The following is a 14131-nucleotide window of genomic DNA, read 5'->3' as shown; positions in this document are numbered from 1 at the left end:
CCCGGGTCTGACGTGCGGCGAAGCTGAGGGACTCCACGGGCACTGGCCGCTCGGGCTCTCAGGAAAACCTCGGGCTTCACGGGGGGTTTCGCCTCCTCCGGAGCCACCCTAAAATCTGCCGGGTTCAATGTGGCTGCAGGAGCTGGAGCCGGCGGAGGCAGCAGTGGCACGGGGGGTCGCAGTTTAGGGCCAGATTTCCTCCTGAAGTCAAGGAATTTGATCCCGAGATGAATCCAGATGCGCGTCAAATGAACCAATGCAATGAACTGCTGGGTAACGAACGCTTGCACCAATTACGGCCATTTTAAGGATTACTTTCTGCCCTGATACCGGTCAATCCCATTGTTTTCCTGGGATGATCCACCAACAGCAACGGGAGAGCCCAGTGAGCCCAGTGCCGTTCCCTGCCTCCTGCCTCTGCCGCAGGCAGCTCTGCCAGGGCCATGCTCTGGGTCAGCCCTTCCCATCCCAAAACATCAACAAACTCCTTACCACTGGACTTCGTGTTGCTTTGCAGAGACCAATTCCTAAACTGGCCCAAAAAAATGGCTTCAGTTCTGTCATACATCCTGACTCCTGGGGCTTAAGTTAATATTTTATTTTTTTTAAGCAAAAAATCTCTTTCGGTGTTACGCTCATGCTGATCTGCAGCACCCAAATGCTTTCCACAGTTCATAACCCACCGCTCTGCCACACCAGCAGGGATGGGCTGCTGCCCTCATCTAGCAGAGCATCCCACCACTACGGTCTGGCGGAGCATCCCGTCATGGTCCAGCAGAGCATCCCACTATCATGGTCCAGCAGAGCATCCCACCACAGCACGCCTCAGCATCCCACTACCACGGTCCAGCAGAGCATCCCACTACCATGGTCCAGCAAAGCATCCCACCACAGCATGGCAGAGCATCCCACTACCACGGCATGGCACAGCATCCCACCATGGCATGGCACAGCATTCCACTACCATGGTCTAGCAAAGCATCCCACTACCACGGTAGCAGAGCATCCACCACGGCATGGCACAGCATCCCACCGCCATGCCCTGGCAGAGCATCCTGGCGCTGCTGTGCCCCGCCGCCACTCAGAGAGGTATTTGTCTTCAACAAAAAACTAAAGAATTCTGTAACGTACAGTAAAGCAGCAGGGATCCAACACGCATCCAAGCCAACCCAGGGCTGACTTCTCAAGGGGTCCAACTCAGCCACTATCCCATCCCACCACCCTCCTGGCATCCTCCAGAGCCTTCCTCATCAGCTCTCCTCTTCCTCTTCTACGAGGCAGCTCTCCCTAACAGCGAGGCAATAAGCCAAGACACCAAAACTGCCTCCCCACCAGCCAGGAGCATCTCTGCTGAGCTCAGGGGTGCCAAAGGCCAGGTCCTGCCACGGAGGGTGGCAAGGGACCCCCCGTCCATCCCTTAGGGATCCCTGTCAGCTCTGAGGTAGTTTGCACGTGTACGTTTCCAGCTCGCAGCACCTGCACGGTCTCAAAAAAAAAAATTCATGATTTAAGAGCCTCTGACTGGTTTCGCTCTGCTCTGGATTTCTTCCACAATCACAAATGAGTTTTTAAAAAAGAAATAAAATTTACCAAAAAAAAGAAAAAAAAAGAAAGAAAACTGAACAAAAATAAGAAGAAAGGCTGATTCGACCGAATGCGGACACATCTCTCTTCCCCGCCACGCGCTGCCAATGCGGAGCTGCCGCCGGGCATCCCAAATTCATTCTAGCCCTGAACGTTATCACCAAGCACCCGCGCCGAGGGCACTTCCCAAGCACTGTGTACCTGGCACGTGGCCACCCACCTCCAACCAGCAGACCGAAGCCTCCCGAGCTCCAGCACCACTCAATCCTGCTGCCCCATCACCACTCCCAGCTCCCAAAGTAAATCCATAGCCAAATTCTGCACCCTCCGGCCAGAAAAGACCACAGCCAGACTCGGCACGGCACAGCCCGAGCGGCTGCCGGCAGCCAGGGTGTTACGAGGATGCTTAAATATTTCCGTGCCCTCTCAGGAGAATACACATTTCACAGGATCACACCAATTTCATCCAAACAAAACAAAAAGCTACAATGGAAAAAAGAAATTAAAAACAACCAGGAAAAAAAAACAGAACAAAAAAAAAATCAAAAAACCCCCAACCCTCGGTTACTAAATTCTCTGAAAATAAGAAAGTTCCAAAAATATCAAAAGCCTATGTTGTGTGGACCAGCAGGGGACAGGGAGGGAAGACCTACATCAATAAAAAGAAATTAAATTAAAGAAATGTCTTCAACTGTCTTATAGCAAGTCTGCGTTTCTGATCCTTTTTTCAAAGTCTAGAAAACACTCAGAATAGTTGGAGCTAGAAATTAAAAAAGATTTTTTTTTTCTGGCACTGATTAACTACCTGACTAACTTTTACTGCTTTCTTCTTTTTTTTTCTTTTTTTTTTTTAATGCACTAAAAAAATAAAAACAAACCCAAAACCTAATGCCCAGGAAACATAAAACGTAGCTTAGAGGCAGTTTCTCTTCAATATTTACAATGGATTTTCCTCTAGTTTGAATCCTAGGACCCTTCCACACTTGCCAGCCGGGTCGGGCTGCAGGGAGGGTGCACGGCCCTGGCATTGCTGCCGAGCCCACAGATGCTCGTAGCGACCGAGAAAGTGTTCAGAGCTTGGAAGAAACATTAGCTGTTATTTTGGGGATTTTTTTTTTCTACTTTTTCTCTCTTTTTTTCTCCACCTGAATGGCAAAAGAAAACTCTGATAGTATTAAAACGAGGCAAACCCCCAAATCCAAGTCTCTCCGTAGCGCGGCGGCGGCTCGTTCCAGCGATGCTTTGCACGGGATACGGCACCAAGGAGCACCAAGTGCTTCCGAGACGTGAATCTGTTCATCCTCACACCGGCCCCGAGGTAGGCGAGCAGCACTGCCCCAGCCGGGGGAAACTGAGGCACGGAGAAGTGCTTTGCTTGCTTGCTTTCCTTTTTGCCCTGGCACGATCCAGCGAGCAGAAACCCATTTCACCCTGTTTTCCACTCCTGCCCGGAGGCTCCCTGTGGCCCCCTGCCCCAAATTAAAAGCTCCACATCCTTCCCCACCCCACGGACAAGGACACTTCAGGACAGCAGCCGACCCTCCACACACCCCAGGATGGGGCAGTGCCAGGGCTGCTCCTTGCTCATGGGGAAAAAGAAAATTAATTTAATTTAAATAATAAAAAAAATAATAAACCCAGATTGTTTCTGCTAAGATGAAAACAAGGCAGAGGGGAGCTGGCAGCGCCGCTCACCCCCTCCGTGCAGAGGTTTCCCCTAAATTACCTTTTATTCTGGCTCAAAGAGAGCAGCGAGAGGAGCTGCCACAGGGCCTGGCATCCTTCTCGCTTGCTTTTGGGGTTCACTGAAGCTTTTTTTTTCCTGCTTATTCATTCCAGGTCTGATCCAAGGTTCGCTCGTGTCTCCTGCCACCCACCTCACCGGCCAGCCACACCAGGGATCCCGGTTTATCCCGCTTTCACTCTTCCCAGCTCAGCTTGGCTTCGGAGAAAGATGGGAGATGCTTGGAGGAGTCTTCCTTACTGCAAATCACTTTTATATAAATAATTTCCCTTGGGAAAACAAAAGATTCCCAAAAAAAAAAAAAAAAAAAAAAAAAAAGCACCGATCACTCCTACTTCACGGCAGCGGGACCGGCTTGGGGGTGGGAAAAAGCATCAAAGGTTTCCCTGAATCATCAGATTTTAGGTCAAGATCTTCTCACTGCAACAACCAGATCAACAGGACTGGGGGTGCTTGGGGTAGGATCTGGGGTTTGGTTTTTTTTGTGGTTTTTTTTATCCCTCAATGATACAGTTTGAACCAGTTATCAAAAACGCTTGCTGTCAGAAAAGACAATTATAATCACCGATGTCTGAATACACTGTTCTGTGCAAGGCTGAAAAAAAAAAAAAAAAGTAGAGAGCCAGAGATTTCAAGTAATAAGAAACCATTTTTCCTAGGACAAATGCTAGTCTTCCTTAAAAAAAAAAATAAAAAAAAAAGAAAAATTAAAAAAAAAATGAGGAAAACCCCATGAAGCCCCTCTCCCACCACCCCGAGGGGCAGGAGCTGCCTGCAGGGTGCTGCCAAGCCCTGGTTTTGCTCCTTTAACCCCAAATTTATGGGAAAAAAAGGGTCAGTGCTTCCCTACTGCCAGTGACAAGCCGGACCTTGCGCCCCTCGCTCCCCCAAAGTGTTTGCGGAGGAGATGCGTGGGCCAGGGCGATGGGGACGGTAGTGCCCGTCACTCCCAAATTCACTACCACCACTGAATATTTTATATTTTTTAACTACCGTGCAAGCAAGGGTCATTTTCTTGCAAGTACGGTGAAAAATAGCAAGGTGGGACTTAAAAAAAACACCCCGTGAACCGTTTAGAGCAGGCAGAGAGGTTCAAGCCCATCAGTCCTCAGGGTTAGATTCATCCTCTCTCTCCTTGATGTGCGTTTATATAAAAAAAATTGGCTCCCATTAATTTCTCTCTCTCTCTCCTTCTCACTTTTTTTTTTTTTTTAATTGCTTATCCTCGGTAAAACGGAGGCAAATCTCTGTAAAATATTTAACAGCATCATAGTGGAGAAGATGGTTCGACGCTGCCTCCGTGGCAACACAGGAGGCCGATTTGTTTGGGTTCTGGGATATATATAAATATATATATAAATATAAATATATATATATAAATATATATATATATGGCTTCCAAGTGCTTGAAAAAAAAATTGCCTGAGCTGGTGTGGTTTAAATACCAGCAGACCCCGTATACCCCACTTTGCATAGTCAACGCTGCCTAGGAGTCCATCCTTGCATCCCTGGGAGTGGAAGACTTCTGATTCCAAAGCTCTTTAATAATTTGTTTTCTCGATGGAGCTGGATTGAAAAAGGCCTTTCAGCCAGTGGCAGGTTTTGGTTGGGTTTTCTTAAATTTAATTAAAAAAAAAAAAAAAAGAAAAAAAAAAGAAAAGGAAGAAATTACGTTTTTCCAATTGAAAAAGTTGGTGGGCTCCAATTTGTCCAAGGTCTCGAAGAGTCGCGACATCTGACAGCTCTTGTGTTGTGAAACTCATTAACTGGCTTGAAAAGGCCAAAAAAAAAAAGAAGCTGCTGCCATCTTTTCCACTATGTCTGAAATTCCTGTCGTTCTCCATAGAGAGCTCATAACACTTGGTTACCTGCACATAACTCCTGGCTCATAAGAAATTATGAAACTTAACTTCTCTTTTCATTAAAAAAATAAAATATTCAAGACTATCAGCTTTTATATAAAATATCAGCAAGCCCCAAAAAAAAAAAAAATCAATTGCTGAGGTAACTTCATACCTTGAGGTAGCTTTTTTTTTTCTTTTCTCTTCTTTTTTTTTTTTTCTTTTTTTTTTCTTTTTTTTTCTCTCATTGCTCAAACACACAGCAATACCTGGCCTTCCCCCACATTTCCCTGTTGTTGCAATGGTTTAACGGACAGTAACTGCTGCCATGTTCCCTTATCAACGAACCACCCGCTTTCCTGATGCTCCATGAGCTGAATTTTCAAGCCGGGTTTGGCTTTGGAGGATGCGCCCAGGAAAACGCCTGCTCGAGCGGGAGGACTGGTCTCCAGAAAATGAACAGGTAAAAGCATCAGTGCGAGGTTTTTTTATCCCAAATTCCCTCCTTTTAGCCTCAAATTGGCTCACCTGGGGGGGTGCTCCCAGGTCTCCTCCCACCCAGTGGGTGTGGGATCCCTAAAATTAATCCCAATTTTGCTTTTCCACCCTCCCGCTCCAATTTGCGGGAAAATCAGCATAAAACCACATTTTGGCTGGATTTGCAGCAGAAGAAACATGGTGTGGGGGCTTGGCTGGGGGCTGCCCCAGCCCCACCATGGAGACAAGACCTTGCCCCACGTGGAAGAGGCGATGGTAGCAGTTACTGTCCCTTCTAAATACTCAATATTAAAAACAAATCATTAAAATATATCTAAAATATAAAATCCACATAAGAGTGACGGGAATCAGTAACCATATTACATTCGTTTGACGTATATATTTGGTATGGTCTCATGAGAACAGTTATTCTTACTGCAGAAAGAAGGGTGGTGGATGGTGGTTTGTTGTGTTTTGTTGTGTTTTTTTTAAATAATTGAAAAAATATTTTTATGAACTGATATAAAATGTGCCAAATTTCAAGAATATTTTTTCCCCACCTACAGAGATTTGGAGGGGAGGGAATAAGACACAAATAGCCCCAGGGAGTTTGGGGGGGCTGGTACCTCCCCAGCTTGCTAACAGCAGTATTGAAAACCCCCGTATTCCCCGTGGCTGAGCCCCCGCAGGCTCCGGCGGGACCTGGGGACACAATCTTCCTGCTCCAGGTGGGGACCGAGGCCGAGGGCAGCTGGCAGAGGACACGGCAAAGGAGTTGGGCACAAAACCAGCCCCGGTCAGCGGCAAAGCCGAGTCCCCTGCAGCTGCGCATCTCCCCGCGGCACCCCTCAACCCCTCCGACTCCCTCCCGACCCCCCCGACCATTCTGCAAGCATTTTGTTCCCATAATCTGATTACTAAAGAGATGAAAATTAATGCAATGTTTCCTACCAAACAGGGGTTTTCTTTGCGCTTTTTTTTTTTTTTTTTTTTTTTTTTTTTTTTTGTGGTGGTGGTTTATTGCTGTTGCTTGAAGGGAGGAGGGAAAAGCAAAAGCCCTTCCATTGCCCCTGCCCTTCCCCGGAAAATTTGCCTCATCTCTAGGACTGGTCGTCACCTCTGCAGCGGAGATCACTGATAAAAACAGTCGCATGTCCCGTTTCTGCCATTATTTCATAGGCTTCAAAAAAAAATTTTTTTTTTTAAATTTTCTTTCTTTAAACTAACCTAAGATGAAAAGAAACATTCAAACAATGGAAAGAAAAAAAAAAAATCATCCTGGAAAATAGAGGTGCTCTCCTGGCTTCTAAGGCTTTGCAAGGCACTGCACTGCAGGCAGCACAGGCAGGAGGAATCCTGCCCTCCCACCTGCCCGCTGGTGGTTCTGAGACTGGAGCGGTGCAGAGCTCCCAAGGGACCCAATCCATTTGGTGCTAAGGTGGGGGGGGTTATCATTTTTATTTCCCCCCCCCCCCCCCCCCCCCCCCCAGTGGATCTCATTACCAATAATTTCATAAAAATCCACTGGAATTTCTCTTTACAAAAAAAAAAAAAAAGGGGGAAAAAATCAAAATTAAATGCTCCAAAAGGCTTAACGTCGTTCTAGGAATATCCACCAGCTGCAGGGAGGGAGGGAGCGAGCAAGGGGTCGGGGAGACGCAGCCGCCAGGTGCCCCAGCTGGGACGGGACCCCCAGAGGCTACTTAAATGAGTGGGCAAATGCTGCACCCATGAGAGGGGACGCAGTGCCGCGGTGGCCACGGCTTCACCGCACCGTCATCCCCGCGCACCCAGCGCTGCACCAGCCGGCCTGGCGTGTTGCAGCACCTCTCGCTTCATTTAAGTAGCTGTCCCGGCACGTGGAGCTAAAAATGGATCCAATTTTTTTTTTTTTTTTTTTTTTTTTTTTCTTACCCTAGCCATCTACCTTGGAAGCCAATCAAACTGCCTTTTAATCTCAATTGGTTAATGAAAAAATTAGCATCTGTCTACGGTAACTGATTCCCAGCCACTCTTAAGCCCGGCATTGGCTTGTTCTGCTTTTCACGTTTGTGTAGGTGCTGCTCTTATTTCCTCCGCGCTTGTGTCTGGCCGCTCTGTCCCTTCTGGTGCTGCTGCTTCACCTGGGCCAGGATGTCTCGGATCTTGCGCTGAGCCATCTGCGGGTGAGAAGAGCAAGGTGGGGAGCTGGGGGGAACCCCAGGGCCAGCCAGACCCCAGGGGTGAGGGAAATGGCTTTGCACGTTGTGACAGATGCTGCCGCGTTCAGCACGGCTGGCTGAAGTGGCTCCGGGAAGTCCCTTCCTGCCCTGTTTTTAGCGTGGTTTCCTCCAGAAGTCGGGTTTGGGAGGTCACACTCTCCACGTGCACGCTCTCCCATGGCTCTCCCTGCTTCCCCACCATCCCAACACCATCACCCACGGCAAAGGGCACAGCTCACCCTCACCCACTTCTGCAACCACCACCAGACAGGCGTGGAAAACACTTTGACAAGAGATGACGCATATGGACACACCACCATATGAGCCATCAGAGAATCCACTAGTACTAGCACAGGAGCTGCTGGGGCCGTACCTGGCTGGCGTAGAAGTGCCCAATGATCTTCACGATGACCTGCTCGTTCTCGTCAGGGGTCTGGTCCCGTGGCACCACCACCTCTGCTGCTGTCAGGTTCTGCAGCTCATTGACCTGTGGGGAAGGGGCAGAGACGACCCTGTTGTGCCATGCAGGAAGGACGAGCACCTTTGGCAAATCCCAGCCCATCCCCCGGGAAACCCATCCCTGGGATGTCCCCAGGCACTGGCGCAAAGCAGCCACCCTCCCAGGGATGTTCTCTCGCAGGGTGCTCCCACCCCCATCCAAGCATCGCTTCTGCTTACGGTTTTGCCCCCTTTGCCGATGACCCTGCCCGCGGCCGAGGCGGGGACCCGGATGTGCGTCTCCAGCTTCACTTCTTCCTTCGGTCCAAAGAAGTTCTCCTCCTTCAGCTTCCCGTAAATCCTGCCCTGTGCCTGCGGAGGGGAGGGAGCACGGAATCAGGTGCCATCTGAGATGTCTTAGCCCAGCGTGTCCCCACTGGCTCAGTGGGTCTCCACCCCTGAGATCTGGGATGGGACAGCATCCCACCAAATCCCAGTTCCTTGGGGTTTCAAACCAGCTCAGCCCCTGGGAAAGATGATGCTGGGTTTACCCAGCCACAGGCTGGGGGGCTCAAAATAGGGGCCACCCCCCTGCTCCTCCCCCCGCATCCCCCGCAATGACGGTCGCGCAGGGGGCACCTTGAACTGAGCCTCTGGAGGGCCCGTGATGACGACCATGCGCACTTTGGAGTCCGGCGTCTCTGGAGGGGCAATCTGGAGCGGGGAGAGAGATGGGGGCTGCGGCACGGAGTGGCACAGGCAGGGTGGCAGCCATGCCCTCCCTTCCCCACACTACAGGATCGGGCCCCCAGCCCAACCGCCTAGGGTTTTCCAGGTGGTTTCCCCAGCCCCTGCCTTCCGGAGGTGCTGGCAGAGGGGGGTTCTCCACCGGGCAGCCCTACCTTGATAGAGGCACTTGCGAACCGGGAGAGCTGCTTGATGTGCTGGCCCTTCTTGCCGATGATGGCACCGACCGCCTGCGCGGGGATGAAGACATGCACCGTCTCCTGCTCCGGAGGCTGCAGGTACAGTGTCACCGGTCAGGGCTCAGTACCACCACCGGGATCAAGGATCCAAGTCCCCTTCCAAGTGATGCCTCAACCTCTCCCAAGGGCACAGGGCTGAGCCACTGCCAGACCCCGTGGGGTCTGAGCACCTTCACCACGTTTGCAATAGTTTAGAAGACCAGATCCTGCACCCATGCTGGACCTGACCTGCCTGCTGAGCGCAGGGGGTGCTGGAGGCATAACCCTGCCCATTGCAAGGGTCTCCTCCATGCAGGGGACATCCCCAAGCCTGACGCAGAAGCAGTTGGAGCTGTCTGGTGTTCACCTACCATGAAGGAGCTGTATGGCGCGGCCCCAGAGACGCTGCTCGGTGGAGGAGGTACCGCGTTGGAGGAGGCAGGGAAGAGGCCAACTGCAGCCAAGTTAAGGCCAGGGATGAGGTGAGATTGCAACTGAGGGCGAGAGCAGACAAATGCACATTGCTTTGATCAGGGCATCCTCCTGGAGAGCCCGCATCAGCTGAGATGCTGGACCAAACCCCACTCACACTCATGGCGGCCACGTCGTTCTCGTAGGCTTCCCTCACTTTCTTCATGATCTCCTGCTCCGCTTTGCAGCAGTTCTCAATGGAGCCCTTCACCGTGATGGTCCTTTCAGGGTTGTACAGAGTCAGGTCCTGCAAGCTGATGGGAAAGCCAGCATCAGCACCCCACCAGCCCTACACCCGGTACTCTGGTCCTTCTGATGGGTGCTACTGGGGTGCTGGGGACACAGGATGCCACTGCCACTGTGTACTGGTCCCAGGCAGAGCAGGGGCCAATATCATGGTTTGTACTGCAAAGTCCACTCTGCCTTCTCCAAACACAGGGCTTATGAGTAAAACCCCAGTCCTGGCCATCAGCCCAGCCAGTACTGAGTTCTGCAGCCCTGAAGAGATGGGGAGGGGACACCAAAGGGACAGGGAGAGGAATACAGAAAATATAAAGCCAAGATTTTTCAAGAGAGCTTTGGGGAGTAAAGCACCCACATCACAGGCTGGCTTCTAGCTGACAGACTCATCACATTACCCATCCCCTCATCCTCCCCATCCTCCCCAGGCTGAGGAAAATCTGTCCTGGTTTCCCCAAAGGGAGCGAAGAGCCTTACGATGAGATGGTGATTTTTGTCTCCGTGTCCTGCTCCACTTTCTTCAAGTTTCGTCCTTCTTTGCCAATCAGGCGCCCCACAAAGTTGTTATGGGCCAAGATTTTCAGAGGCACTTCATCAGCTCTTGAGAGAAGAATGGGGAAAAAATCCAACGTGAAGGATTAATACAGCCAGAAGAGGAGGGATTTGGTACAGAGGGGTGGGGGAAGCTCAGATCCCCTTGCTTGGAGTCCTTGGGTCCCCCAAACCAAAGCTCCCGCACACCTGGGAGCATCATACGGCTCTGGGCATTACGATGGTACCACAGCCCAGCGAAGAGCCACAGATGGGACACGGGTGCACAGCAAGGCAGGGGGAAAGCTTACGTCTTGGTGTCCTTCGCCTCTTTCTGCATGATCTCCAAAATCATCTTGCAGGCGGCAGAGCAGCCCTCAGGGGTGGAGTGGATACTGATGGCTTTTTCTGCAGCTCCCGCATTTTCTTTCCGGTGCACGTCGATCCTGCAAGCACGGGATGGGCGCTGGGGTGGGGGGAGCAGCTCTGCGGCTTGCCGGCAGCGTGAGCACCCACTGCTCCGCTCCCCATGAACCGCCTGGAGCTCACACTCGACTGTAAGGTTATATGCACCCAGGGAAGGCAAGAGGAGTTAATTCTGGGCTCGACACTCAACATGGACGCAGCAGCTAGAAGGTCACATCACAGACATCCAAATAAGGCATCAGCATCTACTTATTTTAAGCAACAGGAGTGATTAAGTGGTGGAACAAGCACGTGCCTGGGGGACGGGGTGGGTTGTCCATCACTTCACGTCTTAGATAAAGCCTTCCTTGGGGGACAAGAGCCATAGCCAGCAAGTTCATGGGGCAAATGCCAGAGCAAGCAGGTGATGCTCGACAAGCTTGGACTAAATGAGACTGGCTGAAGCAGCAACCTCCCCGCACACCTGCCTGGGTCCTGTCCCAGCCAAGGCAGCCCTGGCAAACGGAGACACACAGGGAAGCACAGCCAGAGAGCCTGGCTGGGACAGGGTGAGGGAAGGTGGTTCCTGGACATGCCACCCTACCCGGCGGGAGAGCCAGAGTGGCCTCAAATAGCCCATTCTTGGATAAGAATCCAGCCTCCTAAATCAGTGCACACCACAAGGCACAAACCAGCACGTAGGAGAACGGACTCACTTGGACTGCGTCTGCTTGGTGATGTTCCTGATGGTGGCCCCTTCCTTGCCAATGATGGCACCCACGTACTGGGTGGGCACCAGGAGACGGAGGGGGATATCCACTGGCTGCTGCTTGACCGGTGCCCCCGCAGTGACGGGGGAGCCCTGCCTGGGAGCACCGCGCACCCCAAAGCCGCCCCGCCGCCCGTTCTCCGGCCCTTGCATGGACTGCTCGTCGGGGATGTAGGAGACCTTCAGCGCGTGGTTCTCCAGCTGGTGCCCATTCAGCTTCATGATGGCTCTGGAAGGGGAGAAGGGGTTGGGGTCATGCTCCCACACCGAGCAGCAGCGCAGCAGGTCAGCCCAGAATGGGCCAAGCCCTCCCTGGCGTAACGCCTGGCAAGCAAGCACCCGGAGTGGGGAAAGGAGACATCACTGACGCGGTGGGGACCCGGCAGGACTTCCCACCCAGCCTGGATGAGCCAAAGTATTTTGAAGGGACCCTCTCCGAGCACCCACGGCAAGGACAGGATTGTGCAGGGAGCGATTCCCGCATCTCCTCAGCCGTATGATTTTTGTCCGGTATCTCAAAGCCGTCCCCTGGCAGGACTTCAGGGACTGCAAGGGCTGGACGCTGTCGGTAGATGGGGCTGGCAGCAAGAGCAAAGCGACGGCTTTGGCCACCGCTCTCCAGCTCCTTCAAACCTCCCCGGCTCTCTACCGAGGCAACCCAAACTGCAGCTCTCCAGAAAGTGGTCAGTGACTCAACTCTTGCAAAAAAAAGAAAAACAAAAAACAAACAAACAAAAAAAAAACACAACAAAAAAAACCCCCACCCTAAATCTGGCTGGAAAGAGACTGTCCCTGCTAGCTGCCCCATCTCTGCAGGACATGCAGGGATCAGAGATGCTCAATGAAACACATATCCACAGAGGAGGAAAGAGCCAGAGGGAAGGGCTGCAGATCTGAGAGCAAAACTACTTGCACAAAACTCTTGCTGAGTGCTTCCTGGCAAAAGAAATTCAAAATACTTCATCTTATGGGGTGTAAAGTGCAGGGCTGGTGCGGATGAACAAGAGACAGGACAAACCAGGAGTGTTCCCCTTGCTGGGCTCCATGGCCAGACCCTGCCCCATCTCCTTACAGAAAGTAAAACACGATAGCGGTTCCGCCGTGATGGTTTGCTGCGGTCACACAAGCAACCGCAGCAAATTTGGGTTTGACAGCTGAAGTAGTATCGGCCAGGCGGCCATTTGGAAGCTGACGCTTTGGCAGAGTGACCACAGGCGACGTCCCAGGAGACAGCAGCGCGGCCACAGCGGCCACATTTGACACGCGCCTGCCTCAGCGACGGAAACCTTCCCGGATCAAAACCTATCCATCAATCCCCGCTCTCCTCCAGGCTGCCCTCCAAGGAAAGCGCTGCTCCCGTTCCTTTCCAGAGCCCTTCCGTGGGGCAAAAGGAAAGCGAAATAAACAGCGGTGAAAACCCAATTAATTTTCCATTTGCATTTAGTGCAAAGCCCGGTCTTCCCCGGGCAGGACGGGGAAGGGAGCTGCAAGTCTCCACATGAGCCATCAGCCTGAGAGGACACGTGCTGCCTGATGCTTGCCAGCTCCTATGATATTTGCTCTCATTAACTTTTTCTGGAGACATAATCCCTGAAATCATATAAGTACAAGAAAATCTCCACTTTTCCTTGAGCAAAACGTTACGGTTTTACTCTCTGAACTGCAGAGAAAAGCCTAAAAACTCGGGTGTTCATCTGAAGGTGAAGGAATTCAGAGCTCGGGGAGGGTGTCCTCAAAGATTTGCTGCATTTTTAGCCAAAATGGAGGAATTCTGGGGTAATCTGACTCCCAGCACTGGAAATCCTCTTTTCTGCAGGCAGGGAAGGGGCCAGAGCAGCAGCAGGGAGGGCAGCCCGAGCTCCCGAGGGAGCACAGGGCACTTACTGCCTGGTCTGCTCCCGGTTGGCGTAGGTGACATTGACAACAGCCGTCTCGCTGTCCGTGTTCACTGCGAGCAAAAGAGGCAGAAATTAGAGAGGCAGTGCAAACATCTCTGACCAAAGCCCCCTGAAAAAGCTGAGAGACCGTCTCAGACAAGCCCCCACTCAGACAAGTCCCTTCCAGGGCTCCCCAGGGATTTGCGAACATTTTTCTCCTGCAAGGGAGAAGAGTGTCCGAGGACTCACCCTGGGCAGCACAGACCCTCCTGCCTTATTTGAAGGATCCCGATGTGCCGTTGCGCCCTGCAGCAAAGCCACCAAAGCCAACTCCACCCTGCCATCCCTCGCTGGAGCCCAGGGAGGGTCCCAGGAGCTCCTCCAAGCCCTCCTTTCCATTTCTAGGAGGGTTATGGTAACTCTACTCTCATTAAACATCCCACGGGCAACATTAAACCTCCTGTCTCAACTGATCGCCATTAGAGGCTGAGATAAAATCTGCCGAGTGGAGACAGATAGTCCCCGGGCAGCCTCGGGAGAGCATCCCGCATCTTCCCCCAAAGCAGCTGCAGGGGGGTACCCACAGGT

The 14131-nt window shown here is 51.8% G+C and overlaps 1 protein-coding gene across 1 annotated transcript in view; it reads right to left on the bottom strand.

Moving 5' to 3' along the window:
* Window positions 1-7580: 7580 nt before the first annotated feature.
* IGF2BP1 (insulin like growth factor 2 mRNA binding protein 1) overlaps window positions 7581-14131 on the bottom strand; it is a 29719-nt gene continuing 23168 nt past the window's right edge. The window contains exons 5-15 of the mRNA XM_056362513.1: window positions 13551-13614; window positions 11614-11895; window positions 10804-10938; window positions 10439-10561; window positions 9840-9975; window positions 9622-9744; window positions 9188-9304; window positions 8925-8999; window positions 8526-8657; window positions 8221-8334; window positions 7581-7805 (exon numbers count right to left, since the gene is read on the bottom strand). Of these exons, the coding sequence (XP_056218488.1) occupies window positions 7713-7805; window positions 8221-8334; window positions 8526-8657; window positions 8925-8999; window positions 9188-9304; window positions 9622-9744; window positions 9840-9975; window positions 10439-10561; window positions 10804-10938; window positions 11614-11895; window positions 13551-13614 (1394 nt within the window). The 3' untranslated portion in view covers window positions 7581-7712. The remainder of the gene's footprint in view (window positions 7806-8220; window positions 8335-8525; window positions 8658-8924; window positions 9000-9187; window positions 9305-9621; window positions 9745-9839; window positions 9976-10438; window positions 10562-10803; window positions 10939-11613; window positions 11896-13550; window positions 13615-14131) is intronic.

The sequence above is a fragment of the Falco biarmicus genome, chromosome 17, assembly GCF_023638135.1.
Source record: "Falco biarmicus isolate bFalBia1 chromosome 17, bFalBia1.pri, whole genome shotgun sequence".
Taxonomy (NCBI): domain Eukaryota; kingdom Metazoa; phylum Chordata; class Aves; order Falconiformes; family Falconidae; genus Falco; species Falco biarmicus.
This window is presented reverse-complemented; position numbering and strand designations above follow the sequence as displayed.